This window comes from Pipistrellus hanaki, assembly GCF_964339955.1.
Source record: "Pipistrellus hanaki genome assembly, chromosome: 12".
In the NCBI taxonomy this organism is placed as follows: Eukaryota; Metazoa; Chordata; class Mammalia; order Chiroptera; family Vespertilionidae; genus Pipistrellus; species Pipistrellus hanaki.
This window is the reverse complement of record NC_140514.1, coordinates 45,005,180-45,027,654: the sequence shown is the minus strand read 5'-3', so window position 1 is coordinate 45,027,654 and position 22,475 is coordinate 45,005,180. Positions and strand designations below refer to the sequence as shown.

The window sequence follows — 22,475 nt, the reverse complement described above, 5'->3', positions numbered from 1 at the left end:
AACGAGAGGGGAAGATGGCCTTGAAGCAAAATTCAAGGGCAGAGAAACATCAGGAGTCTACTTATAAATTAGAGCCGCTTCTAACTGGTAGGGCATTTATTCAGCAGAGGCAATTAGATTCCCTGCCTTCCCTGCTTGTCAGACCTTCCCCTCCCCACTTTCTTTCAATATCTGCTGTCCAGTCTTTCCCCTCCTGGTTGCCTGAGCTTCTGACCTGGCCTTGGCAGCCTGAGTCATAGCTCTAGCACTGTCCCTGACTCCCAGTGTCCCCTTCAAGAATGTGGCCTGCCCTTAATCCCTGACTGCTGCCTGGAATGAGTTTGCTTTTGGCTTCCTCCACTCTGCACTTGACTGGGCTAGATTCTCCACAGTGAACAGTGTGTGAGTGGTGGTGCGGGGGGGAGAGGGGGTAGGTAGGGGGGGTCCACCTGAGCCTTTTCCCCACGCAGGTGTGAGGCTAAGAGGCCAGAGGTCCTCTGAGAGGGACAAACACCTTCCTGGTGCTATGCTTACAAAATGGGCACCTGCAAGTAGACCAATTTGAATGTGAATTGCAAATTTTTTTGAAGTTCTATGTAACAGATACTTGAAAAGACTTGACTTTTTTCAGATACTTGATTATGGGGATCAAAACAGCCTCTTTAGCTGAGTGCTACATTGGGATAGGTCAACCACCTCCTATTTTTAATTTGTAAAACTACTGACTCATAGGAGAAACTCTGCTGCCCCCTTGCCATTAACAATCTCCATCTCTTCCATCCCAGAGAAGCTGTCAGGACATTTTACAGAAAATCTGCAGGGCCGTTCATCAGACAGGTGGTCTGAGATGCATTTTCGCCCATATATTATGTTTCACCACCAAAGCATCCTGGGTTTGAAATTTAAGTTTCAAATCAACCTTTTAAAAATTTTAAATTAAAAAAAAAAATGAGAAAAGCAATGTGGGTGAGAGAAGATGACGGGTCTGAGGTCTTGGATCCTTGCACATACAACCAGGAAATTGTCGAGATTTAGAAAAATGGGTTTGTGTCTTCAGTCTTCCCTGAAAGCATTTAGGAAAGTAAATCCTGGGCTCCTATTATTTTCACATAAAAAAAAGTAACAACTTGTCAGTCTAAGTAAGTAACTGGAGTTTGGTGGCAACTGGTACTGTGTGAAAATATTGACTCGATTCCCAGGCACCTTGCATGTGTGAAATTCACACTCTGTGGCGGCTCCAGAACATTTAAACAGGAGCAGCTGAGGGCAGCAATCTGGTTGCAAGTGGTTGTGGGAAATTTTCTGGAAGGTACATTTGTATTTCAAATAGTTTTTACTTAGATTTTATATTAAAGGTCAATTAAAACAGTTGTTTCCCCCACCTAAGATGCTCATATTGCATTTTACAAATGATTGATTAAATAGTTGTACTTTAGATCAAATACTTGTGTACATGCCTAATAATCATACCCACATACTCACATGTAATGGAGGGGGTTTGAAGAATGGAGAATGCTTTTTAGAAATTGGAGCAGGGTGTGATAAAGAATGCCACACACCTGCCACCCCTTGGCCCCACAGCGATTCACAACTATTGCCTTTTTTACCAGCACACACTAATGAGCTTGTAGCAAAAGAAAAAAGAAAGCTCTTAAATCATATAAACAATCTCAGATGATAATTTAGCTAATATGTTGATTTTTCTCTGTGACAGGCATTAACTTCTATTCTCTCTTTGGTTCCACATATATTTTCGCCAAGGTTATTAAGAGCTATTCAAGCCCTAGCGCAGTGGTCGGCAAACTCATTAATCAACAGAGCCAAATATCAACAGTACAACAATCGAAATTTCTTTTGAGAAAACCGACTTTTGCGCATGGGCCATGAAATTTTGATCGCACTGTACAGTGCATGCCCACACGAGGTATTTTGTGAAAGAGCCACACTTAAGGGGACAAAGAGCTGCATGTGGCTCTCGAGCTGCAGTTTGCCGACCACTGCCTTAGTGGGTTTGGCTCAGCGGACAGAGAGTCTGCCTGTAGTTGGGTTTGTTTCCGGTTAATGCACAATTCTGGGTTGAAGGCTCGATCCCCACTGGGAGTGTGCAAAAGGCACCCAATCAGTGATTCCCTGGTCATTGATATTTCCATATCTCTCTCTGTGTCTCTCTTCCTCTCTGAAGTCAATAAAAATATATACTTTTAAAAAATAAAAATAAAAAGAGCTATTCAAGCCCAGGCTGTGTGGCTCAGTGGTTGAGCATTGACCTATGAGCCAGAAGATCACTTTTTGATTCCTGGTCAGGATACATGCCCAGGTTGCAGGCTCAATCCCCAGTAAGGAGGAGGCAGCCAACAGGAGTAAAATAATGGGATCTGCATATTGGTCACTTTCTGGTCTGGAAAAGCTTATCCACCAACTGAACCTCAAGTTTCCGTTTCCTGTTCACTTGAGACATGAGGGGACTGGGACATTGTTCTTCATCTAGTCCCCAAATGCATTCTAAAACAAGTTATTTTTTCTTCCCATTTCCTAGACTCTGGAATCAGGAATGGTCCTTAGAACATAGAACGTGGAAGATAAAACAGGACCTAAACGATGACCTGACAGATAAAAACCTGAGGGTCTGAGAGTACACTGGTGTGTTAATTCTCACAGTCGTAGGGGCAGACCCTCTCACTGCCGAAGACATCCCTGTCAGCAGGCTCAGGGGGCCCAGTGCTGTTGTTAAGGTTAGCCTGGAAAGTACACATTCACTGAGCCGCAGACTGGCCACGGGGCCCTGTGAAGTTGAACTTCACCCCTTTCTAAAGCTAATGGAGTCAAGCTAATCTGAAAAGTTTTTATTTCAAGAGAGCAATGTCCTAACATACCATCCCTTTCAAACTATGCCTTTAGGCTGGCCAGGGGGCTCTGTGATATAAAAAGCCCTTACAGCTAACAAAGATTGAACACATGAGCATGGAAGAGTTATTTTCCTGGGCAATTAAAAACTCCTTGCTCTTACACAAACCACATCATATTGAATGGGACCAATTTTTCATTTTTTCATGAAGGAGTCTGACCTTAATAAGGTAACATTATGCTACACCACAAAGTGTTTGAGTTAGCGGGACCAAAATATACACACTTTTTAATGGTTGCAGAAAACACAAACCACAGGAGAAAACAGACATATACATACAGAAAACAGTCACTCCCCACATGGATGATAAAACAGTAAAACTCATATTTAGGACGGTGTTCCTCATTTATCAGCAGTTTCTGGTTTTCCCAGTTTCGTTACCCAGGGTTCTAAATATGACATAGACAATGAATATCAAATGTTTATTTCCATTTCATTCATTTTTGAATTGTGGGCCGTGCTGAGTATCATGATGAAATGTCACACTGTCCCACTCTGTCCCCCCCTGAACACGGTCATCGCTTTGTCCAACATCTCCCGCCCCTTAGTCACCTAGGAGCCATGCTGACGGTGGCTGTGTCACAGGGCTTGTGTTTAAGTAACCCTTCTTCTACAAAAATGATGGAATGCCCCCTTAGCCAGTTTGGCTCAGTGAATAGAGCGTCAGCCTGTGGACTCCAGTCATAGTACTAATTCTTTGCTGGACTGTTGGCACACCTTTCATCTGTTCTGCCCTCTACTTCTGTCCGTCTACATACATTTGCCACATAGCAGCAGAGTGGCTCTTTCAAAATAACAGTTGGATCTTGCCTCACCCTTGATCAAAGCCTTCCATGGATTCAAATATCGGGGTGGAGTATGAAATCTTTACACCCAGCCCTCATTCTCATTTCGGGAATGTTCTCACTCACTCACTCTCAGCTGCAGTCACTTTGGTCTCTGTTCTTTTTTTTTAAATTAATTTCTTTATTGATTTGTCCTCAACCCCCCATTCCAATCCCCTCCCCCACTTCCTTTCCCCCCTCTCCCCCCCCCGCCCGTACACTCATGCCCTACCCACCTATTGTCCTCGACCACTGGTTAGGCTCTTGTGTATGCACACAAGTCCTTTGGTTGATCTCTCCCCTTTATCCCCACCCTCCCTTTGAGGTCCAACAGCCTGACCCATGGCTCCTTATCTCTGGGTCTGTTCTCGTTCATCAGTCTATGTTGTTCCCCATTTCCCCTAGATAAGTGAGATCATGTCCTACTGGAAATATACTTATAAGAATCAAAAATGAGACAAGCAACAATCGTTATGCTGAAAGGCATATGAATCAGTGTGTAGTGAGCTTCTTTCTGGGCCAAGCACACTGCTGGCCTTGAGAGCCCCATGGTCTGGACTGTTTCTCCATCCCCGCACATCCCTGCTCAACAGTCATCTTAGGAGACAAGTCTTTTCTGACCACCCATCCCCTTCCGCCTTCCCCCTCCCCGCCCCACTCTGCTTTCTTTTGCTCTGCACACAACGTTCCACCTTACACGTTACACATTTACCTCAGTCTTTCTCAACCTTCCCCAACAGAACGCATGCCCCGGGAGAGCAGGGAGATCAGCAGATGTTGTCATGGCTGCATTGCCAGTCACGGTGAACACACGATAGCCACTTGGTAAATATGTGCTGCTGAATGAATCGTCTGTGCCAGTGGAGGGGTTACTTGAGAAAAGCAGTTTATTCAAGGCCGAACCCAAGGCAGCCTGTGCTTTCCTGATGACTGCATTGGCGATTCTGAGTATTAGAGTGTGCCCCTAACCTTCAAGGCTAACAGACACAGCTTCCTACCCTGCATGGGGTGATGCTATCAGGAGTAACTATACCAAGAGGATAAAGCGGAGAGTCAAGACTCCCTAGTCTGACTCATCACTGTTAAGGTGTTAACCATAGACTTCACTTTGTCAGCTAGAAGCAGCTCTCTCTCTCAGACCCTCTGTGTCCAAGGGAAGAACTTGAGAGACAGAGAAGTTAGGGGCACTGCCACAGGCACACCCTGACAGAGTTCCTTCAGCTTCTCAGGAATCTCCATACACCAAGGCCTTTCTCCTCAGTGGCAATGGGAGTTATCCCCTTTGGTTCTTTTCAGATCTGAAATCCCTTCCTGGTCGTCTATCAGGGATGTCAATAAACACAATGCTTCTTTACTGACCCTGGAGGCACCTGTATGAAGTCCTGAAACCTTTCTCTTAAAACGTAATACTTTAGGGGTCTAAAGGTTGGCCATCTCCCTTGATGCATATATTATTTTATTCACTCTCTAGGGCCTAGAGAACATCTGTTTAAGGAACATCAGCTATATGTTGGGGTGCAATTAGGAATCAGTTATACATGGACCCACTCCTAAAGGAATTGCTGATCTAGCTGGAGAAGGAGAGTATAGTCCTAGAGCTGGGTGTGTGCAAATCAGAAGGAAATAGGTTCCATGAGAGTGAAAAACTCAGGGAAGTGACCCTACGTGAGGACAAGCTGTGTGAGCTAAAAGCTGCGCCATGATTAGAAATGAGAGGAAGGGAGTAGAGGGGTGTCTATCAGGAAAAGGACAGCATAAGCACATTCAACACATGAAAGATGGCCTATGTGGGTGATGTCAGTCAGGAGGAAGTGGGAGAGGACAGAGAGGTTAGCCTGGAGGTGGATGGGGGAGCCAGATCAGAGTCTCGCAGGCTTCTTTGGAAAGGGGGTCCAGGACCTAAGCACCATGGGAAGTCTCCAAATGGCCTCAGGCAGGGAAACTGCATGATCTGATTTGCATTTTCAAATGTTCACTCTGGCTGTGCTGTGCAGAGGACTGAAGGAGGACGGGGCAGATGACAGGCCTGTTGGAGGACACTGCCATTCCCAGACTCTGGCTTTGCTGTGGGTCTAGTGGAGATGGGGGAGAAGGAAGAAGAGCAGGCAGGCTGACTGAGCAGCAAGGCAATGGAAGGAATAGAACGAGCCTGGAGCCGCTGAAATAGCTGTATCAGTTTTACATCTCATTTCAAAGAGGAGCTTTTATTTTCTTTGCTGCAGTGCATATTTTGTTCCCAATTTACTTCCACTCCACCCCACCCAGACCGTGTGACTTTGGTACTGAGTTGCCATAATCTGCACTCCATTTCTCCAAAAGGCTTGGAAATGAGGTACTACAGGTGTCCTCTGATCAGCTCAGTGAACCCTCCAAGTGTGTCCTGCCCCACAGCACTTAGCTAACCTCCAAGGGGGCGAGATAGCTGAATTTCAGAGATGAGAAAATTTTAGTAAATTTTTAAAAAGTCAGTTCTGCTCTGCCAATGGTGTGGCTCAGTGGATGAACATCAACTATGAACCAGGAGGTCACCGTTTGATTGTGGATCAGAGCACATGGCCATGTTTTGGGTTTGATACCTGGGGGTATGGGGCATTCAGGAGTCAGCTAATCAATGACTCTCTCTTATCGTTGATGTTTCCATATCTCTCTCCCTCTCCATTCCTTTCTGCTATCAATAGAAATATCCTCTTTACAATTTTCAGTTCTACTCTCTCATTGACACCTCTCTCTCTCTCTCTCTCTCTCTCTCTCTCTCTCTCTCTCTCTCTCTTTCTCTCAAGAAAATTCAGTTCTATTGGTGATGCCTCTTATAGCAGCTAGTATTCCATATTACAGAGGACCATAGTTGACTGTTAAATTTTCTTAATCAACAAACCCTGGTGCAAATTAACTTAGTCTTTATTAAATGTTACAACACTGCAGGGGTGAGGGAACCCTCAACATTTCGCTTGAGAAAGCAATTTTAAAAGTTCCATTATTTTTCCCATTCACATTTTATTAATATTTTATTTGCACTAAAGCTATCCTCGTAGAGGACTTCTGAATAACCACAACATTGACCTAGCTTGTGTGGCTCAATGGTTGAGCATCGACCTATGAACCAGGAGATCACAGTTTGATTTCCAATCAGGGCACATGCTTGGGTTGCAGGCTCGATACCCAGTAGGGGGTGTGCAGGAGGTAGCCAATTGATGATTCTCTCTCATCATTGATGTTTCTATCTCTCTCCCTCTGCCTTCTTCTCTGAAATCAATAATCAATAATCAATAAATATATATTTTAAAAAGACCACAACATTGTGTAATAGGCTGAGACACCTTCCATTCACTTCATCACATCACTCTCTGTGAACAACAAATACCAAACCGGGGGAAGATGGTGGATAGATAGAAGGAAAAAACCATAATAGATGGCAAACAATATATTATAATAAACTCAATAATCAAGAAATATAGATGGTCTAAAACTATCACTGTTGATTCATGGGTTAAAAATTTCATGTATTCATGCATTCTCCATTCAAAAATTCTATACATGTAATTTGGTATGATTTATATCAATGGCAACTTAGAGATCTATCAAAGGTTGCCAAACAGGGATCGAATGCTCTGAAAGGGTTGTGAGTCTATGTTTGGTGAAAGGAATTGCAGAAAGTAGACAGAGAGAGGGGTGATCATTTCAATTCATTCAGAACAACTTTTGTTGGTATGTGCGTTTATTTGAGCTATGGAAACTATATTTCAACTTAATGAAGAGATCTCTGCCTAAAAATATTCATAGCAAACAAAAAAACCCCCCCACAAACTTACTAAACCAGCTCTCAGGAGCTTCCACTTCTAGCCATGGAGAGACCAATAACACCTGCCTTCCTGCTGAGAACTAGAAATGCAAAATAAAAACAGTTTGCTTAAAAGCATGGGACAATGGCCACAGAGGTCAAAACTTAGACAAGATCAAAAGCAGGTGATCATTGAGGGAGCTCAGCTTTCTGCATTTCCTTTTTCTCCCAGAGATTCACTCACTCTTGGTGTTGACAGGGAACCTGAGATGCCCGGCAGAACGGAGAGGAAGATAACTCTGGAGAGTCTGCAGCAATCCCCTGAGGCCTGGGAGACAAAAACTGGCATCCAGGCCAGCCCAGGAAGCTAAGACTCACAGCTAAAGTCCCACAGAGGAGGCAGATTCAAAGACTGGCACTTTATCTATCACCAGTCTTCCCCAAGACCTTTGTCTATTAAGTTGTGTATCACAGAGGGCAGAAAGCAAATTGGAAGCATAAAAAAGCAAAGTTTACAGCCTTCTCGTGACGTTGCTCAGATAGAAATTGGAGTAAATGCTTCACAAGGGAGGTGGGATATTAAATAACACAACTGTCCTGTGTTGCCAGCCCTGGAAGACTATTCCGTAGGCCAGGGTAAAAGGAAGACAGATTATACCTTAGTAAGACCACAACCCAGAGTCCATTCACTTCAGTCCTTGATGGATTGAGACGGTCACCCTCTCTGCTGCCCTTCTGAGGACAGGCTGAATTCTCTCTGGAGGAAAACATATTATCCAAACTGCTACAGTCTGAATGTTGTGTCCCCCCCCAAAATTCATATGTTGAATTCTTAATGCTGGATGTGATGATAGTAGGAGGTGAGGCTTTGGAAGGTTCTTAGTCATGAAGGTAGAGCTCTTATGAGTGGGATTAATGTTCTTACAAAAGCACATAACAGAAATCCCTCCCCACCCCCTTCCACTCTGTGGGGACACAGAAAGAAGGCACCTGTTGTGAATCCGGAAGAGGGCCTGCCCCACGCTGGAGCCTTGATCTTGGACTTCCTGGCCTCCAGAATCATGGGAAATAAATGTGTGTTGTATATAAACCACCCGGTCTGTGGTATTTTGCTATAGCAGCCAAATAGACTAATATACACCTTCTATGTTTTCCCATATAGATATTTGCCCTTCAACCAAATATTACCTGGCATAAAAAAAAAATAATAATTCAGGTAAAAATCAGATAATAAAAACAGACACCATAATAAAGTTTGTCTCCAGTTTGAAAGCCTCATGGAGCTCCCTAATAGCTTACTGACACAAGTTCAAATCCAACTCAATAAAACCTGGTGCACCCCATTCAAATGTCATCAGTCTAATGTCATGGGTGAATTGCAACGAGCAGTCTTACTCCTTGAATGTTTGCTGACAGCATCTAAGCCCCACTATTTCCCCTTTTCATCTTGCTCCATACCTGGGCAAGCTAATTAAAGCAGCCCATTTTTATTTTTTTTTAAAGTCACACCGTTCAAATTCCAGCCCCCTGCATCGACATTTTGACCCCAGTCCCAACCCCTTACATGAGAAAAACCCAAGCCACTTATTCTTGTCTTTGCTGAAGCCACTGTGGACATGCTTGGGTCCTGCTCTGCTCTCCCCAGAAAGCCTGGGCATGTGAGTAATACACCCGTTCATATGCTCTTGGTGGCTGTTGTTGCATCAGCAATCTCAAAACCCAAGCCAAGCTGGGGGAGGTGCCCTCTCTGGGGTAATCACTAAACAGAAAACAAAACTGACCGAAATAGTGGAGTATTTGACTTGGATTTTTAAAATAACTATAATTATTACACTTTTAAAGGAGATGACCTGATAATGATTCTTACCAGAGAACAGAAATCATTTTTTTTTAATTTGACTAGAAAGCCTTTTAAAAAATGAACTCAATAGATAATTTCAGGGAAACTGTGCACAGATGAAGACAGCCTGAGTGGGCTAGGCAGTAGAAAATAACCAGACATAAGCATAGCTAAGGGGGAAATTTATAGCCTTAAATGCATATATTACTAAAAATTTTAAAGGGCTAAAAATTGTGTCAGAAGATAGCAGACAAAGAAAATATAAAGACAAGGGCATAACTAAAATAGTAAATAAAGAAAGTCTATAAAACTGAAAGCTATATTTCAGAAAGGATTATTAAAATGATATACCTCTTGCAAACCTAATTAATAATAAAAAAAAAAAAGGCACTGATTGCAATAGGAGGAATGCGTGGTGATGGTGGAAGAACACTAATGCAAATTCTTGCACATTAAAAAAATAAGAAGAGAGTCACAATTTTATGTCAAAAAAAATAGAAAATGAAATGAAAATAACAAATTCCTAGAAGACAACTTACTAAAACTCACCGCCCCCAAAATAGAACTTTTAGTCATACATTTAGTAAAAATAAAATAAGGTCTGCGATTTTTAAACCTTTCCTCCAATATATGCCCAGGCTCAGATTGCTATATCAATGATTTTCTCTAAATATTTACAAAATAAATAATGCCCATCTTACACATTCATTACTTCCCTCTGGGCTGGATGCTGAACATCCTGCTGCCTGCTGTCTTCAGCCCCAGGCAAGGGCCGTGCTGACCTAACCAAACTCAGCAGGTACACAGGGCACAATTAAATAGGAGCACAACCTGTCACTCACTCCAAGAAACATGGAGAGGATTTCACATCTGATGAACTTAGCCTGAATTTAATTTTGCCATCCTAAGAGGGAAATGATTTTTACTATGAACTTGCATTGAACTTGTTTGACATTTTCAGTAATTTTTTGTTGAATTAAAGTGGGGACACACCTGAGAAAATTGCAGTGGTGATGGTGGTGGTGGTGGTGGTGGTGGTGTTTGATGAGTGCTCTCAGCCTGCAAACATTTGGATCCACCCCTGACAACCATTTCCTAAATGTGCCAGGGTCCTCGCCCTCCTGCAATCTTCTGCTCTAGCACACACATTTCCCGTTTAACATCTGTCATTTTCCACGTCGCTGCACATCACTAAATCTAACCTTTGCCAAGCTGTTGATTTTCAGCTCCTAGATTTAGACAGCATGGCTGTCATTTCATTTTTATTTTGTTTCCCTTGGGGGGCAGGGGGGAGAAATCAACATTTTTTCAATATCACACAGCACAATTTCCCATTTATAAAGTAACTCCCAAAGATTTCTCCAACATATTCTATACTTCTGACCCCATACTGATACTCCTCCTATTGCCCCAAGATCCTCCAGCAAGACTCTGAACATCTCTGGGGGAGGGAGGATTTTTTTCCCCCACATGTTCATAGTGTGCACAGCTAATCGAGGTTAGGAGTGTGCAGTGGAGATGGGGATGAGGACGAAGAAGAGGGAAAGGTTTAAACTTCCAACTGGCAGTATCTACCCCTCAAATTCAGGACTTTGGGATGTCCCTTGTACTTCCGTTTCAGCCTTCATCTATTGTTCAGCAATATTAAGAGACACGTTCCATGTCATATTTAGTGTGTGAGATACTGAGAGGAGAGCTGGCTGATAACCTGCTTCCTTTGAAAGGATGGAGTCCTTGGAAAGTACAGAAAAGAAAGGTTCCACGACCTTATTACTCCAGGAAAACCATAGAACGGCTGCTTATTGAAGTTCCAGGAGCCACATGAAGAAAATAAACCTGTGATGGAATCCCAGCCTTCAGGCCTCTCTTGACTTACCTCCACCAGCTTGTTGGCATGTTCACGGAAAACCTGGGCATATTCCTTCACTTCCTTCTCATTCCCGCTCTTTGCAGCCTCGATGAGAACCAGCAAAGGGACGTTGGTTTCCAGGAAAGAATCAGATATGTGATCCATCACAGCTTTCCGAAGCTACAATGAGTACAAAAACACACGCAATTAGGGGGGAAATGGTCTATTTATGAGTCTATTACTCATATGACAGAATAGATTAAACTACTGCCCAGTAATACACAGTTTTTCTAGACTATGCCCAGCTCCCATTATCCATTAAAAAAATGTGCCAATTCTGTGGTGCTGGTTTTTTGTTTTGTTTTTTTAATTATGGTTGACTTTTGATATTAAATTAGTTTCAGATGTACAACACAGTGATTAGACATCCCTACGAAGTGATGACCACAATAAGTCTAGCACCCATCACAGTTATGACATAATTCCCTATGTGGTACCTCACATCCCTGGGATTAATTTTATAACTAGCAATTTGTATTGAGCCCCTTCACCTTTTTCACACACACCCCCCTCACCATTTTTAATCTTCTCAATCTTCCCAGTACTTATCATATCAAAGCAAAACGGAGATGACAGGTGGCTGATTCTGAATTAACTATATTATATGTCAACTTAAAAGTTGAACATATGGCCGATAGCTCAATACATGATAGGCCCTCTCCCATCAAGGGTCTGCTCTCATCCTTCATTGGCCCAAAGGTCTCCAGGATGTTTTAAATGGTGATGAAGTTCAAGGACTCGGGCTCTTTAGAAAAAGAAGAGATTTAGGCGTCAAAAGCAAGTGGGCAGAACTTTAGATGAAGAGTTGGGCCTACAATCCACCCTGGATCTAGACCACTTTGCAGTCTCCTGCCCTTTCTAGATACATTGTTTGTATTTGAAGGAGAGGGAACCATAAAACACCTAACAATCTCAAAATGACTCTGCCCAGGTGCTATGGTGATATAGTTCCAGAAAGAAGTACTTATAATTATTTTTCAAGATAAGAATAAAGACCCACATTTCTAGCATAATTACACATCATGCCTACATTGTTAAAACCGGAAGCAGGGCAATTGCATAAAAATGAAATTACATTGAACCTGAAAAATGATCTCCAGCCTGGGTTGGCTGGGTGGAGGGGACAAAGGAGGAGAAAATGGGGGACATCTGTAATACTGTCAACAATAAACGAAGAGGGGGGAAACTGCAATTGTTTAAATGTACACAGGGAGAAAACATCCAAATGTAAGTAAACACAAAAGAAGATGATTAACAATGTGTATGCTTCCCAGACAAATATACCTCTGCAGGAGTGGTCAGGCAATTCTTTAGATAAGGTGATACATACACACTTGTTATTGCTCAGAAGAAGAACTTTAAACAAATTTCAGTTCCTTTTGCACTAATTACCATAAATTATGTATGTGTGTATGTATAACTTAGTTTGGTTTACCTCCCAATTGGATTTGACATTTTACCATATAAAATATAGTAAAGCTTATAGAAACTTAACATTAATTAGCTATTCATTTGGCAATCTGTGGAAAACTACTGCACAGGAATAATGTAAGTTATTGATGAGTTCATATGTCCCAGGTATAAATAATGCCAGATATCCAACTAAGATTTTTGCGTATTATACCATTTAGTCCCCACATCAGCACTATGAGATACAGATTATTCTTATATCAGTTTTCAACTAAAGAATATGGGCCCAGCCAGTGTGGCGCAAAGGTTGACCTATGAAACAGGAGGTCATGATTAAATTCCCAGTCAGGGCACATGCCCCAGTTGTGGGCTCAATCCTCAGTAGGGGGTGTGCAGGAGGCAGTGGATCAGTGATTCTCTTTCATCATTGATGTCTCTATCTATCTTTTCTTTCCTCTCTGAAATTAATAAAAAAAAATTTTTTTAAAAGAGGAAGATGGGACTTAGAATAGCTAGCTAATTTGCCTGCAATTATAAAGTGGCAGAGCCCATGGTTAAGAAGGTCTGAAGGGGACAGAGCAATGGCCACTTGAAACTGACCTGCCATGGCTGACTTCCAGGACAAAGCCCCACATGCAGGAGAAACTATTGGGAGTGTAATCAAAATTGAACTTGATAGTGACAACATCAATAAAAGAAAGGAAAGGTCTAGATAAAGTAGGGGAAATGAGCAGAGCCAGGCTATCTAACCCATCAAGCCACCACATTTTTTTTTAATACCACACAAAAATAACAGATGACAGAGCTCTGTAAAACTAGAAGAGCTACATGCATCAAGCCTTTTTGTAAACCTTAAGGAAAGATGGATTCCACATAAAAATGAACCACATAAAGTTATCAAGGTCAAACTCATATAAAGTTACTATAAGAAAAATGAGAATATGAAATATATATCCCTATACACACTGAAAACATGCCAGAAAGATATGCCTGTAAAACAAATTAAAACTGCAATCTACTATTTAAAGTATATTAAAACACACTAAGACAATGATATAAGATATGAGAGAACAACATAAATCAGAAAGAAAAATATTGCAGAATGAAGTCATGAAAGTCAAGGATTATGAATATAAGAAAAATCATTTGAAAAATAAGACTAAACATGAATTAGTAAACACAACAGACAATGCTTTAAGAGAAAAGAAAAAAATAAAATAAAAATCCTATAAAATAAAGGAGTGTTATGCAAATTGACAATACCTCTGTCACACCCACAAAGCCACACCCACCAGCCAATCAGGAGCGGATATGCAAATAAACCGACCAAGATGGCTGTGGCCACAAAGAGCAGGAGGGAGGCTTGGGTTTCCCTGGCAATGGAGGAAGCCAAGCTTTCCTTCTGCCCTTGCTGGCCTAGGTCTCTACTCAAGGCTGCAAAGTTTAAATGATAGAAGATACGTAAATCCCAACACAAATGGCAGCAACCATGGAGCTGGAGAGAGCAGGAGGCTAGGGTTGCCCCCGATGATGGAGAAAGCCAAGCTTCTGCAGCCCTGGTCAGCCTAAGCCTCCACTCCAGGCTGCAAAGTTTTAATTATAGAAGGTAAATACATCCCAACAAAAATGGCTGCTGCCAACAAGTGAGCAGAAGGCTTGGATCTGCTCCATGCTACAAAGTTTCAATTATAGAAGACAAATAAGTCCCAGATACCAGGGCCTCTGCTTGGGTCGCTGGGGGTGTGGCCTGCCTGCAAACTGCCACAGGCCCCTCACCCAGGCCACCCCATACCCCAAGGGAACCCCCACCCAAATCCAAGACACCCTTCAGGGCAGACCAGCCAGCCCCCCCACCCCCACCCCCATGCACCAGGCCTCTTTCCTATCTAATAAATGAGTAATATGAAGATTGACTATCACTCCAACACACAAGATGGCTGCCCCGATGTGGTCAAAGATCCTGCCCCAATGTGGACATAAGATTGCCACCACAAGATGGCCAGCATAGGAGGGCAGTTGGGGGAAATCAAGCCTGCAGGGGAGGGCAGTTAGGGGCATACAGACTGGTAGGGAAGCAGTTAGGCATCAATCAGGCTGGCAGGTGAGTGGTTAGGGGGTGATCAGGCTGGCAGGCAGAAATGGTTACGGGCAATCAGGAAGACAGTCAGACGAGCAGTTGGGAGCCAGCAGTCCTAGATTGTGAGAGGGATGTCCTACTGCCCATTTAGGACATCCTTCAAGAGGTCCCAGATTGGAGAGGGTGCAGGCTGGGCTGAAGGACACCCCTACCCCTGTGCACGGATTTCATGCACCAGGCCTCTAGTCTATATAATAAAAGCCTAAGTAATCATTAGGGAGGAACAACCAGAATGACTGGTTGCTATGATGCACACTGATCTCTAAAGGGCAGATACTCCATGCAGGAACTTCCCCCGTACTCCCACAGTGGGGAATGCTGCTCAGCCAGAATCTGGGCTCACAGCTGGGAAGTGCAGCAGCAGTGGTAAGAGCCTCTTCCGCCTCTGTGGCAGCTCTAAAAAGTTGCAAGTTAAGTGGTAAGGAGCAGCAAGAAAGTGAGCGGTAAGGAGCAAGGGGTCCTGTACTGCAAGAGAGTGCAGGCCAGGCTGAAGGACACCCACCTCCAGTGCACGAATATCATGCACCGGGCCTTTAGTGTGTGTGTGTGTGTGTGTGTGTGTGTGTGTGTGTGTGTGTGTATATATATATATATATATATATATATATATATATATATATATGCCTAAGCAACCAGAATGCCAGAAAGACTGGAACAACCAGAATAACCAGTCACTATGATGTGTACTGACCACCAGGGGGCAGACACTCAATGCAGGAGCTGACCCCTAATGGTCAGTGCACTCCCGCAGCCAACCTCCCATGGCCAGCCTACTTCCCCTGGTTCTTTCTCACAGCCAGCCAACCTCCCAAAGTCTCTCCCCTCTCCCTCCCTCCCCTCCCCCCCATCCAGCAAGCCCTGGCCAGCAGCTGGCAGGAAGGTCCTGGCATGCTGCTGGAAGGCCCCGATTAGCCCTGATCTCTCACCAGACTTAAGGACCCCACCCTTGCACAAATGTCATGCATTGGGCTTCTAGACTATACTAATAAATAGGTAATATGCTAATTAGACCAGACATCTTCCAGATGTCCTACTAGACAAAGCCATGGTGGCAGGGGCTGAGACAGAGGTGGTTAAGGGCAATCAGGCTGGCAGGGCGAAGCAGTTAGGGGGCAATCAGGCCAGCAAGGGGGAGGGGGGGACAGTTAGGGGACTATCAGGCCAGCAGGAGAGAGCAGTTAGGGGGAGATCAGGCCAGCAGTCCAACCCCCTATCTATCCTCCCCTGCTGGCCTGATTGCCCCTAACTTCCCTCTCATGCTTGCCTGATCATCTCTAACTATCTTCCCTGCAGGGATAGGGCCTAAATTGGACATCCCCTGAGGGATCCTGGATTGGAGAGTGTGCAGGCTGGGCTGAGGGGACTCCCCTCATGCATGAATTGTGTGTACCGGGCCTCTAGTTTTTTAATAAAAGAGATAAAAAGGATTTGAAAAAATGTGATAGATTTTGAAAATAGGCAAAGAAAATTCAATATATGATTACCAGAGGTCCCTGAAGAATAAAATCAAAGGAAGAAAACAGAATGTATACTAAAAATCATCTGATGCAGATATTCTTTAAAAACATAATATATAAATATATAAGCATGTTATATATTTATATAACTTATATTATGTCTATATAAAATGTACATAATATACACACACTACATTTTGAAAAAAACATATCATGTACCTGAGAAGACTGACCCACAACACAACAAAAATAACTAGACTTTAAAGAAAAAGGCGGGGGGGGGGGGGGGATTGTGAATTAGGCAAATAATCATTAATTGGCTGCTTCCTGCACTCCCCCTACTGGGGATCATGCCTGCAGCCTGGGCATATGCTGTTGGCCGGAATAGAACCTGGGTCCCTTCAGTTCGCAGACTGACACTATCCACTGAGCCAAACTGACTAGAACAGGAAGGCCCATTCTTTCATGAATCTTCATGCATCATGCCTCTAGTAATTTTATAACCAGCAAAACTGACTTTCAAGGACAGAGACTCAGACAAAATTTGATCAACATGCAAGAACTCAGAAAGTATTCCCAAAAACTGTTTGGGAGAATCTGTTAGAGAACAAGGTTTAACAACCAAAATAACTAGAAAAACAGCAGCATAAGAACTGGCAATGAACATTAGATATATACTTATTTATAGAATTAAATATATGGTTAAGTGGGAGAGAGAATAATATGAAATGGTTGTATAATCTGGCAATGAAGACATCATAGTACAACAATGTAAAAATGAGACAAGATAGAAAATAGGATATACAAAACAATTTTAACTTCTTTATGTAATTTAATAATAGTGATAATAGGGATATTGTTATTCTAAAACTAAAAGTGGACTAAAGCAAGTGATCACTTATGAGAGTTTCTCATCTCCTTTGTCCTCACTAACCCTTGCTGATGTGGAAGAAAAAAGACAGAAGTTAAGGAAAACTCTATTATTCTAAATCTAAAGTAGAAATGTCAATATGAATACAAGGAATTTGAAATTGAAGACACACATATAATTTTTCAGCATGTCCAATGAAAAAGCACGGAACAGGATAACTAAGTCAGTAGCATTGAACATCTTGAAATATAGTTTTCCACTAAAACACAAGGGCTTCTTGGGAAAATCTCTGGTTCTAGGTTCTTTGAAGCTGGAAATATGTAAATAAGTCTTGTTAAAGAACCATCAAAGACTGAAGTCATGCAAGAATAACTCTTGAGGATTCTACTTGGCCAAAGACTAGGCAATTTAAACTTCACAAAGATTAAAAATTCCAATGAGATAAAAACTTTAAATATTCTTAAATTCATTAATGTATAATGACTTAAAAAAGGAAAAAGAAAAGAAATTGGTCAGTTTTGGAAGATAACAAAGAACCAATTAATTTTTCTTGAAAAAAAATCAAGCATATATCTTGCCTTTCCTATGTAAACTCAAATTCTTCATAATGAGAAAAGTGTCTGTTAATAAACTTATTCTGCTTAACAAATGAAAGCAAAATTATAGAATGTCATCATTTTGAAAACTTAAGGAATTTAAAAATTTAGGCAATAGACATCAGTTATTGAAAACATAAAATAAATAAATAAATAAATAAATAAATAAATAAATAAATAAATAAATAAAGACAACCAGAACCTTATGATGAAATAGCACATCCCCAGGTTGCCAAAGGAACCAAACCTAAAACTAGTAGAGGCTCTGGATCCCTTTGGGGATTTACAGAAATACAAAGGACATAATAATCTGAAACTGCACCACACACATTTTACCAGCAAAATGCAACTATAGAAAACTTATAGTACAGTCTGAGTTCTGCAACAGATGGATTATAAGCCAAACAAAGGGATGGGGAAAATAAATGTACTAGATTGAGACTAAAAGATGTGTCCCCCGAAACTAAACTATATCATCTAAAGATGCATATTAGGGTGATGAAGCCATAAAGAAAAATAAGAAAGTAAACACCCTAAATGTCAGGATAGTGGTTATTTTGTTTTTGTTTTAATATGTTTTTATTTACTTCAGCAAGGGAGAGAGAGGAGAGAGAGAGAGAGAGAGAGAGAGAGAGAGAGAGAGAGAGAGAGAGAGAGAGAGAGAGAGAGAGTTTTGCTCTACAAAACCTATGGCATCACTCAAGTTCTTAGTTGTAAGCATGAGAAACTAACTCTGTGAGGTTTACACAGAAAAACTGTCTTGTTTAGTTCAAAGAAGGGATGAAACTTAGAAATGCTAGGATACCCTGTGTCTTTGTGTCATTAGCTCTTGACTCCATGTCTCAGGTAAATGCACCTGATTATAATCTGGGTGAAACACAGACCCAAACTCTGTATCATGAGCCATCATCTAGTTGCAGGGGTGAAGGCAAGTGTTGGGAAGAAAATGTTTTGTGAGAACAAGTGGTCTGGTCAGTTTAGCTTCTTACACCAAAATTCATATAATAAGTCATTCCCCAAATACATAAGCAGAGGTCTTCAAACTACGGCCCACGGGCCACATGCGGCCCGCAGAGGAGTCTGATTCGGCCCGCCAGGTTTTTTGGGCAGTGAGCGCAGCTGAGGTGTTACAGTACGAATTAGTAGTTCATATAGTCCGGCCCTCCAGCTCTCTGAGGGACCGTGATCTGGCCCCCACTTTAAAAAGTTTGAGGACCCCTGACATAAAGGGTAGTCAGATGCTATTCAGAAAAAAAAAAAAAAATGGCCTGGCAGACGTGTCTCAGTGGTTGAGAGTTGACCTATGACTAGGAGGTCACAGTTTGATTCCAGGTCAGGGCATATGCTTGGGTTGTGGGCTTAGTGCCCAGTGTGGGGCAGGCAGGAGGCAGCCAATCAATGATTCTCTTTCATCATTAATGTTCTTATCTCTCTCACCTTCTCCCTTCATCTCTGAAAACAATAAAATATATCATGGGTTGAAGGTGGGAAGAAATTAGGTACATTAATAGGAAATAACTAAAGTAAAGGGTTGCCTATAAGGGACAAGATCAGAAACTGTGGACTGGGCCCAACCAGGATGGCTTAATGGTTGAGCATTGACCTATGAACCAAGAGGTCACTGTTTGATTTCCAGTCGAAGCACATGCCAGGGTTGCAGGCTTTATTCCCAGGGGGTGTGCAGAAGGCAGCCTCCATCTTGCTCTTCCTCTCTCTTACTCTCTGATAAAGAAAGAAAGAAAGAAAGAAAGAAAGAAAGAAAGAAAGAAAGAAAGAAAGAAAGAAAGGAAGGAAGGAAGGAAGGAAGGAAGGAAGGAAGGAAGGAAGGAAGGAAGGAAGGAAGGAAGGAAGGAAGGAAGGAAGGAAGGAAGGAAGCTGTGGACTGGGACAGGAAAGGCAAATATGTTGCAACATCTCCTTTCTCTGCCTGCATCAGACATGATTAATCAATCACAGCAATTTTTAGGATGAGCTCAAATGTTATTTCATAATCCTTCTCAGTGCAGTGTTCTAGGTACCTACTACTAGTCAGTCATATTTGTCCTGCAAGTTGAAAGCTTCCTTTCTTTGCTGAACCTTCCCTGAAATGTCAGTCTTTTGGCTCCCCAATTTTAGGTAGAATTGGCTCTGTGTGTCTGAGCACTCAGTGTCATCTTGACTTCCAGAAAGAAAAGTTAACACCGAAGTCTAGGCTGTGCTGATGATATTTAACAAATATCTTGACCGCTTAACATCTGTCTTGTCATTTAGACAGATGTTCAGAAAAATCCTGTTAAGAAGAGCAGTTTGAGCTTCTTCACTTCAGTGATATAAGGCATACCAGCCAAGGTCGAATTCAGGGTACGGAGTGATTTTAGCTGGGCCCAAAGTCTTTCCATGAATATGGCTGCTCCAGGTTCTTCATGATTGCTGACATATTGGACCATATTTCCTTAAGCTTTAAAGTGTACTTATTATTAAAAAATGTAAAAAAAAAAAAAAAAAAAAAAAAAAAAAAAAAAAAAAGAAAAAGAAAAAGAAAGAAAGAAAGATAGAAAGAAGAAAGAAAGAAAGTTAGTTTCTGGGCCAGGTGCCATCCAGCCTAAGGGGCTTAACAAGAATTGAGCCTCATTAAGTCTTACAAATTTTGGCCAGGCTGAGGGTCCATTAAGGTATTAGTCAGTGCAGTAATCCACCCAACACCACTTTCACAAGTCGAGGCGCCATCTATGCACACATTCCACTGGTGATGACAGCACTGGTCACTGTTTGGGCTGCAGGTGAGGGCAGATGGCAGGGGCTGCAGGAGGCTATCTTTGAAGTGGCTGGAAGAGCACTTTTCATCACTCTTTTTGCATTATTTTGTTTTCTTTATAGGAAACAAAATTATTTAGTCATTCTGTTCATTATCCTGATGGCATCGTCTCTGAAGCAAAATCATTTTAATTGGGATAATAGCTTTCTTTTGCTTAATGGGAGCAATGACTTCTAAAAGCAACAAAAAAGAACAGTTCATAAGGTATCATGCTTTCCTCCAGGCACCCCCCTCTCCTTAAACTCAGGCTCTAAGGGATCAATTAAAAACACAGCCATCATCATTAGCAATACCTATGCACATGACCCACCAGCAAACATAACACATGATGATTTCGTTTAGTCAGACAAACAGTTCTAGCCCTTTAAATTTTTCCTCCAGGAGTGCTACCACATCAAGATAAAAAATGAGAAACATGTATTGCTGATGTAGTAAGAAGCACTGAGCAAACTTAGATAACAGTGGTATATATTTATATATTTATATATTTATTTATATATTTATATATTTATATATTTGTATATTTGTATATTTATATATGACCTCATTCTTCACCTCTCCTCATATCCATGCCCATTGCCATGAAACCTGGTAATGTCTGCCCCTATGTGGCATGCACAGGACCAATGGATGTTAGCAACCATAATGCATGCAAGAGTTTGAAAGGCACATTCGTCTTTGCACTTACTTGGTCATGTCCTCTGACATTCCTGTGAGAAGGACACACCCAAGTTAGACTGCTTGTCCCAAGAGAAGGGGGACAAACATGCTGAACAGAACTGTCACTCACTTTATGGAGACTATACAGGGTCAGTCAAGAGCAACTGAGCCTAGACACAAGAGAGGACCTGAACAAGGTGACCTGACCTCAACTAGTGAGTAAACAAATGGTATTACTTTATACCACAGAGATGTTAATTATTATGCATATTAATAGATGCACTTTTATGACAGTAGGTAACTGATAACCATATATATATATATATATATATATATATATATATATATATATATATATATATATATATTGTATATAGGTACTGGAATAATGTCTTGTGGTCATCAAATAATGTTTTTTATTAATTTTTTTGTTGTTAATCCTTAAATGAGGATTTTTTTCATTGATTTTTAGACAGAGTGGAAGAGAGAGGGTGAGACAGAGAGAAAGAAACATCTATGTGAGAGAGAATTCGATCCTGCAATTGACATATGTGCCCTTGACCAGGAATCAAACCTGGTACCCTTTAGTCCAGGGGCTAATGCTCCAACTACTGAGCCAAACCAAATAGGGCAAGTTATTTTTTTTAGAGAGACATCTGAAAAATAAATTTCTGATCAATCAACGACTAGTCTGTCAACATTCCAATTCAGTTCTTGAGCTTCAAGCATTTGATTGACAGCAGTCTCCACCATGTGTTCCATTATTCAGCCAGGGGCCATGCTTCAAAAAATCACAGTGGTGATTTCTTATCATTTAGATCCAACAACATTTTTAGTTTAACAATATTATTGATAAGACAAGTGGGAACTAGGACAAGGAAGGTTTGGTTGGAGCTCATCCTAAAGAATAGTGTTAGGAGCGTGGTTCTTTCCACTGGTTCCATTTTCTAACCCAGCACATACGGACTACATCAAAGCCCTCTTCTCCTTCCACAACAGGCAAAAGCAACTGCTTTCATGGAAATAGGCACTGAAATATTGCCTTAAGATCCAAGAGAGAGCTGGATCATTGTGGATCTCCAGATGGCCTCAAGCCAGCAGGGACAGCAGCTTATTTTGGTTCTGGTAAAAATATTTAGCAGAACATGATGCTCACAATTGCTGGATGCAGTACAAGAAAAACCAAGAAGTTGGTGGGATGGAGGATGTATGCAGAAGGCAGCAGCTGACTGCACCAGTGGGGCAAGGAGGAGAGATGACGAGGAGGAAAGCAGGGAAGGATTGGGGGAAAATAATATTTTATATTAATAAGCTT

General features: G+C 41.8%; 1 protein-coding gene across 2 annotated transcripts in view; it reads right to left on the bottom strand.

Annotated features, from left to right (window-relative positions):
- CTNNA2 (catenin alpha 2) overlaps positions 1-22,475 on the bottom strand; it is a 1,072,635-nt gene that overhangs the window by 207,475 nt on the left and 842,685 nt on the right. For both annotated transcript variants that reach the window (XM_084900771.1, XM_084900770.1), the window contains exon 9: positions 11,203-11,355. In XM_084900771.1, the coding sequence (XP_084756897.1) occupies positions 11,203-11,355 (153 nt within the window). The remainder of the gene's footprint in view (positions 1-11,202; positions 11,356-22,475) is intronic.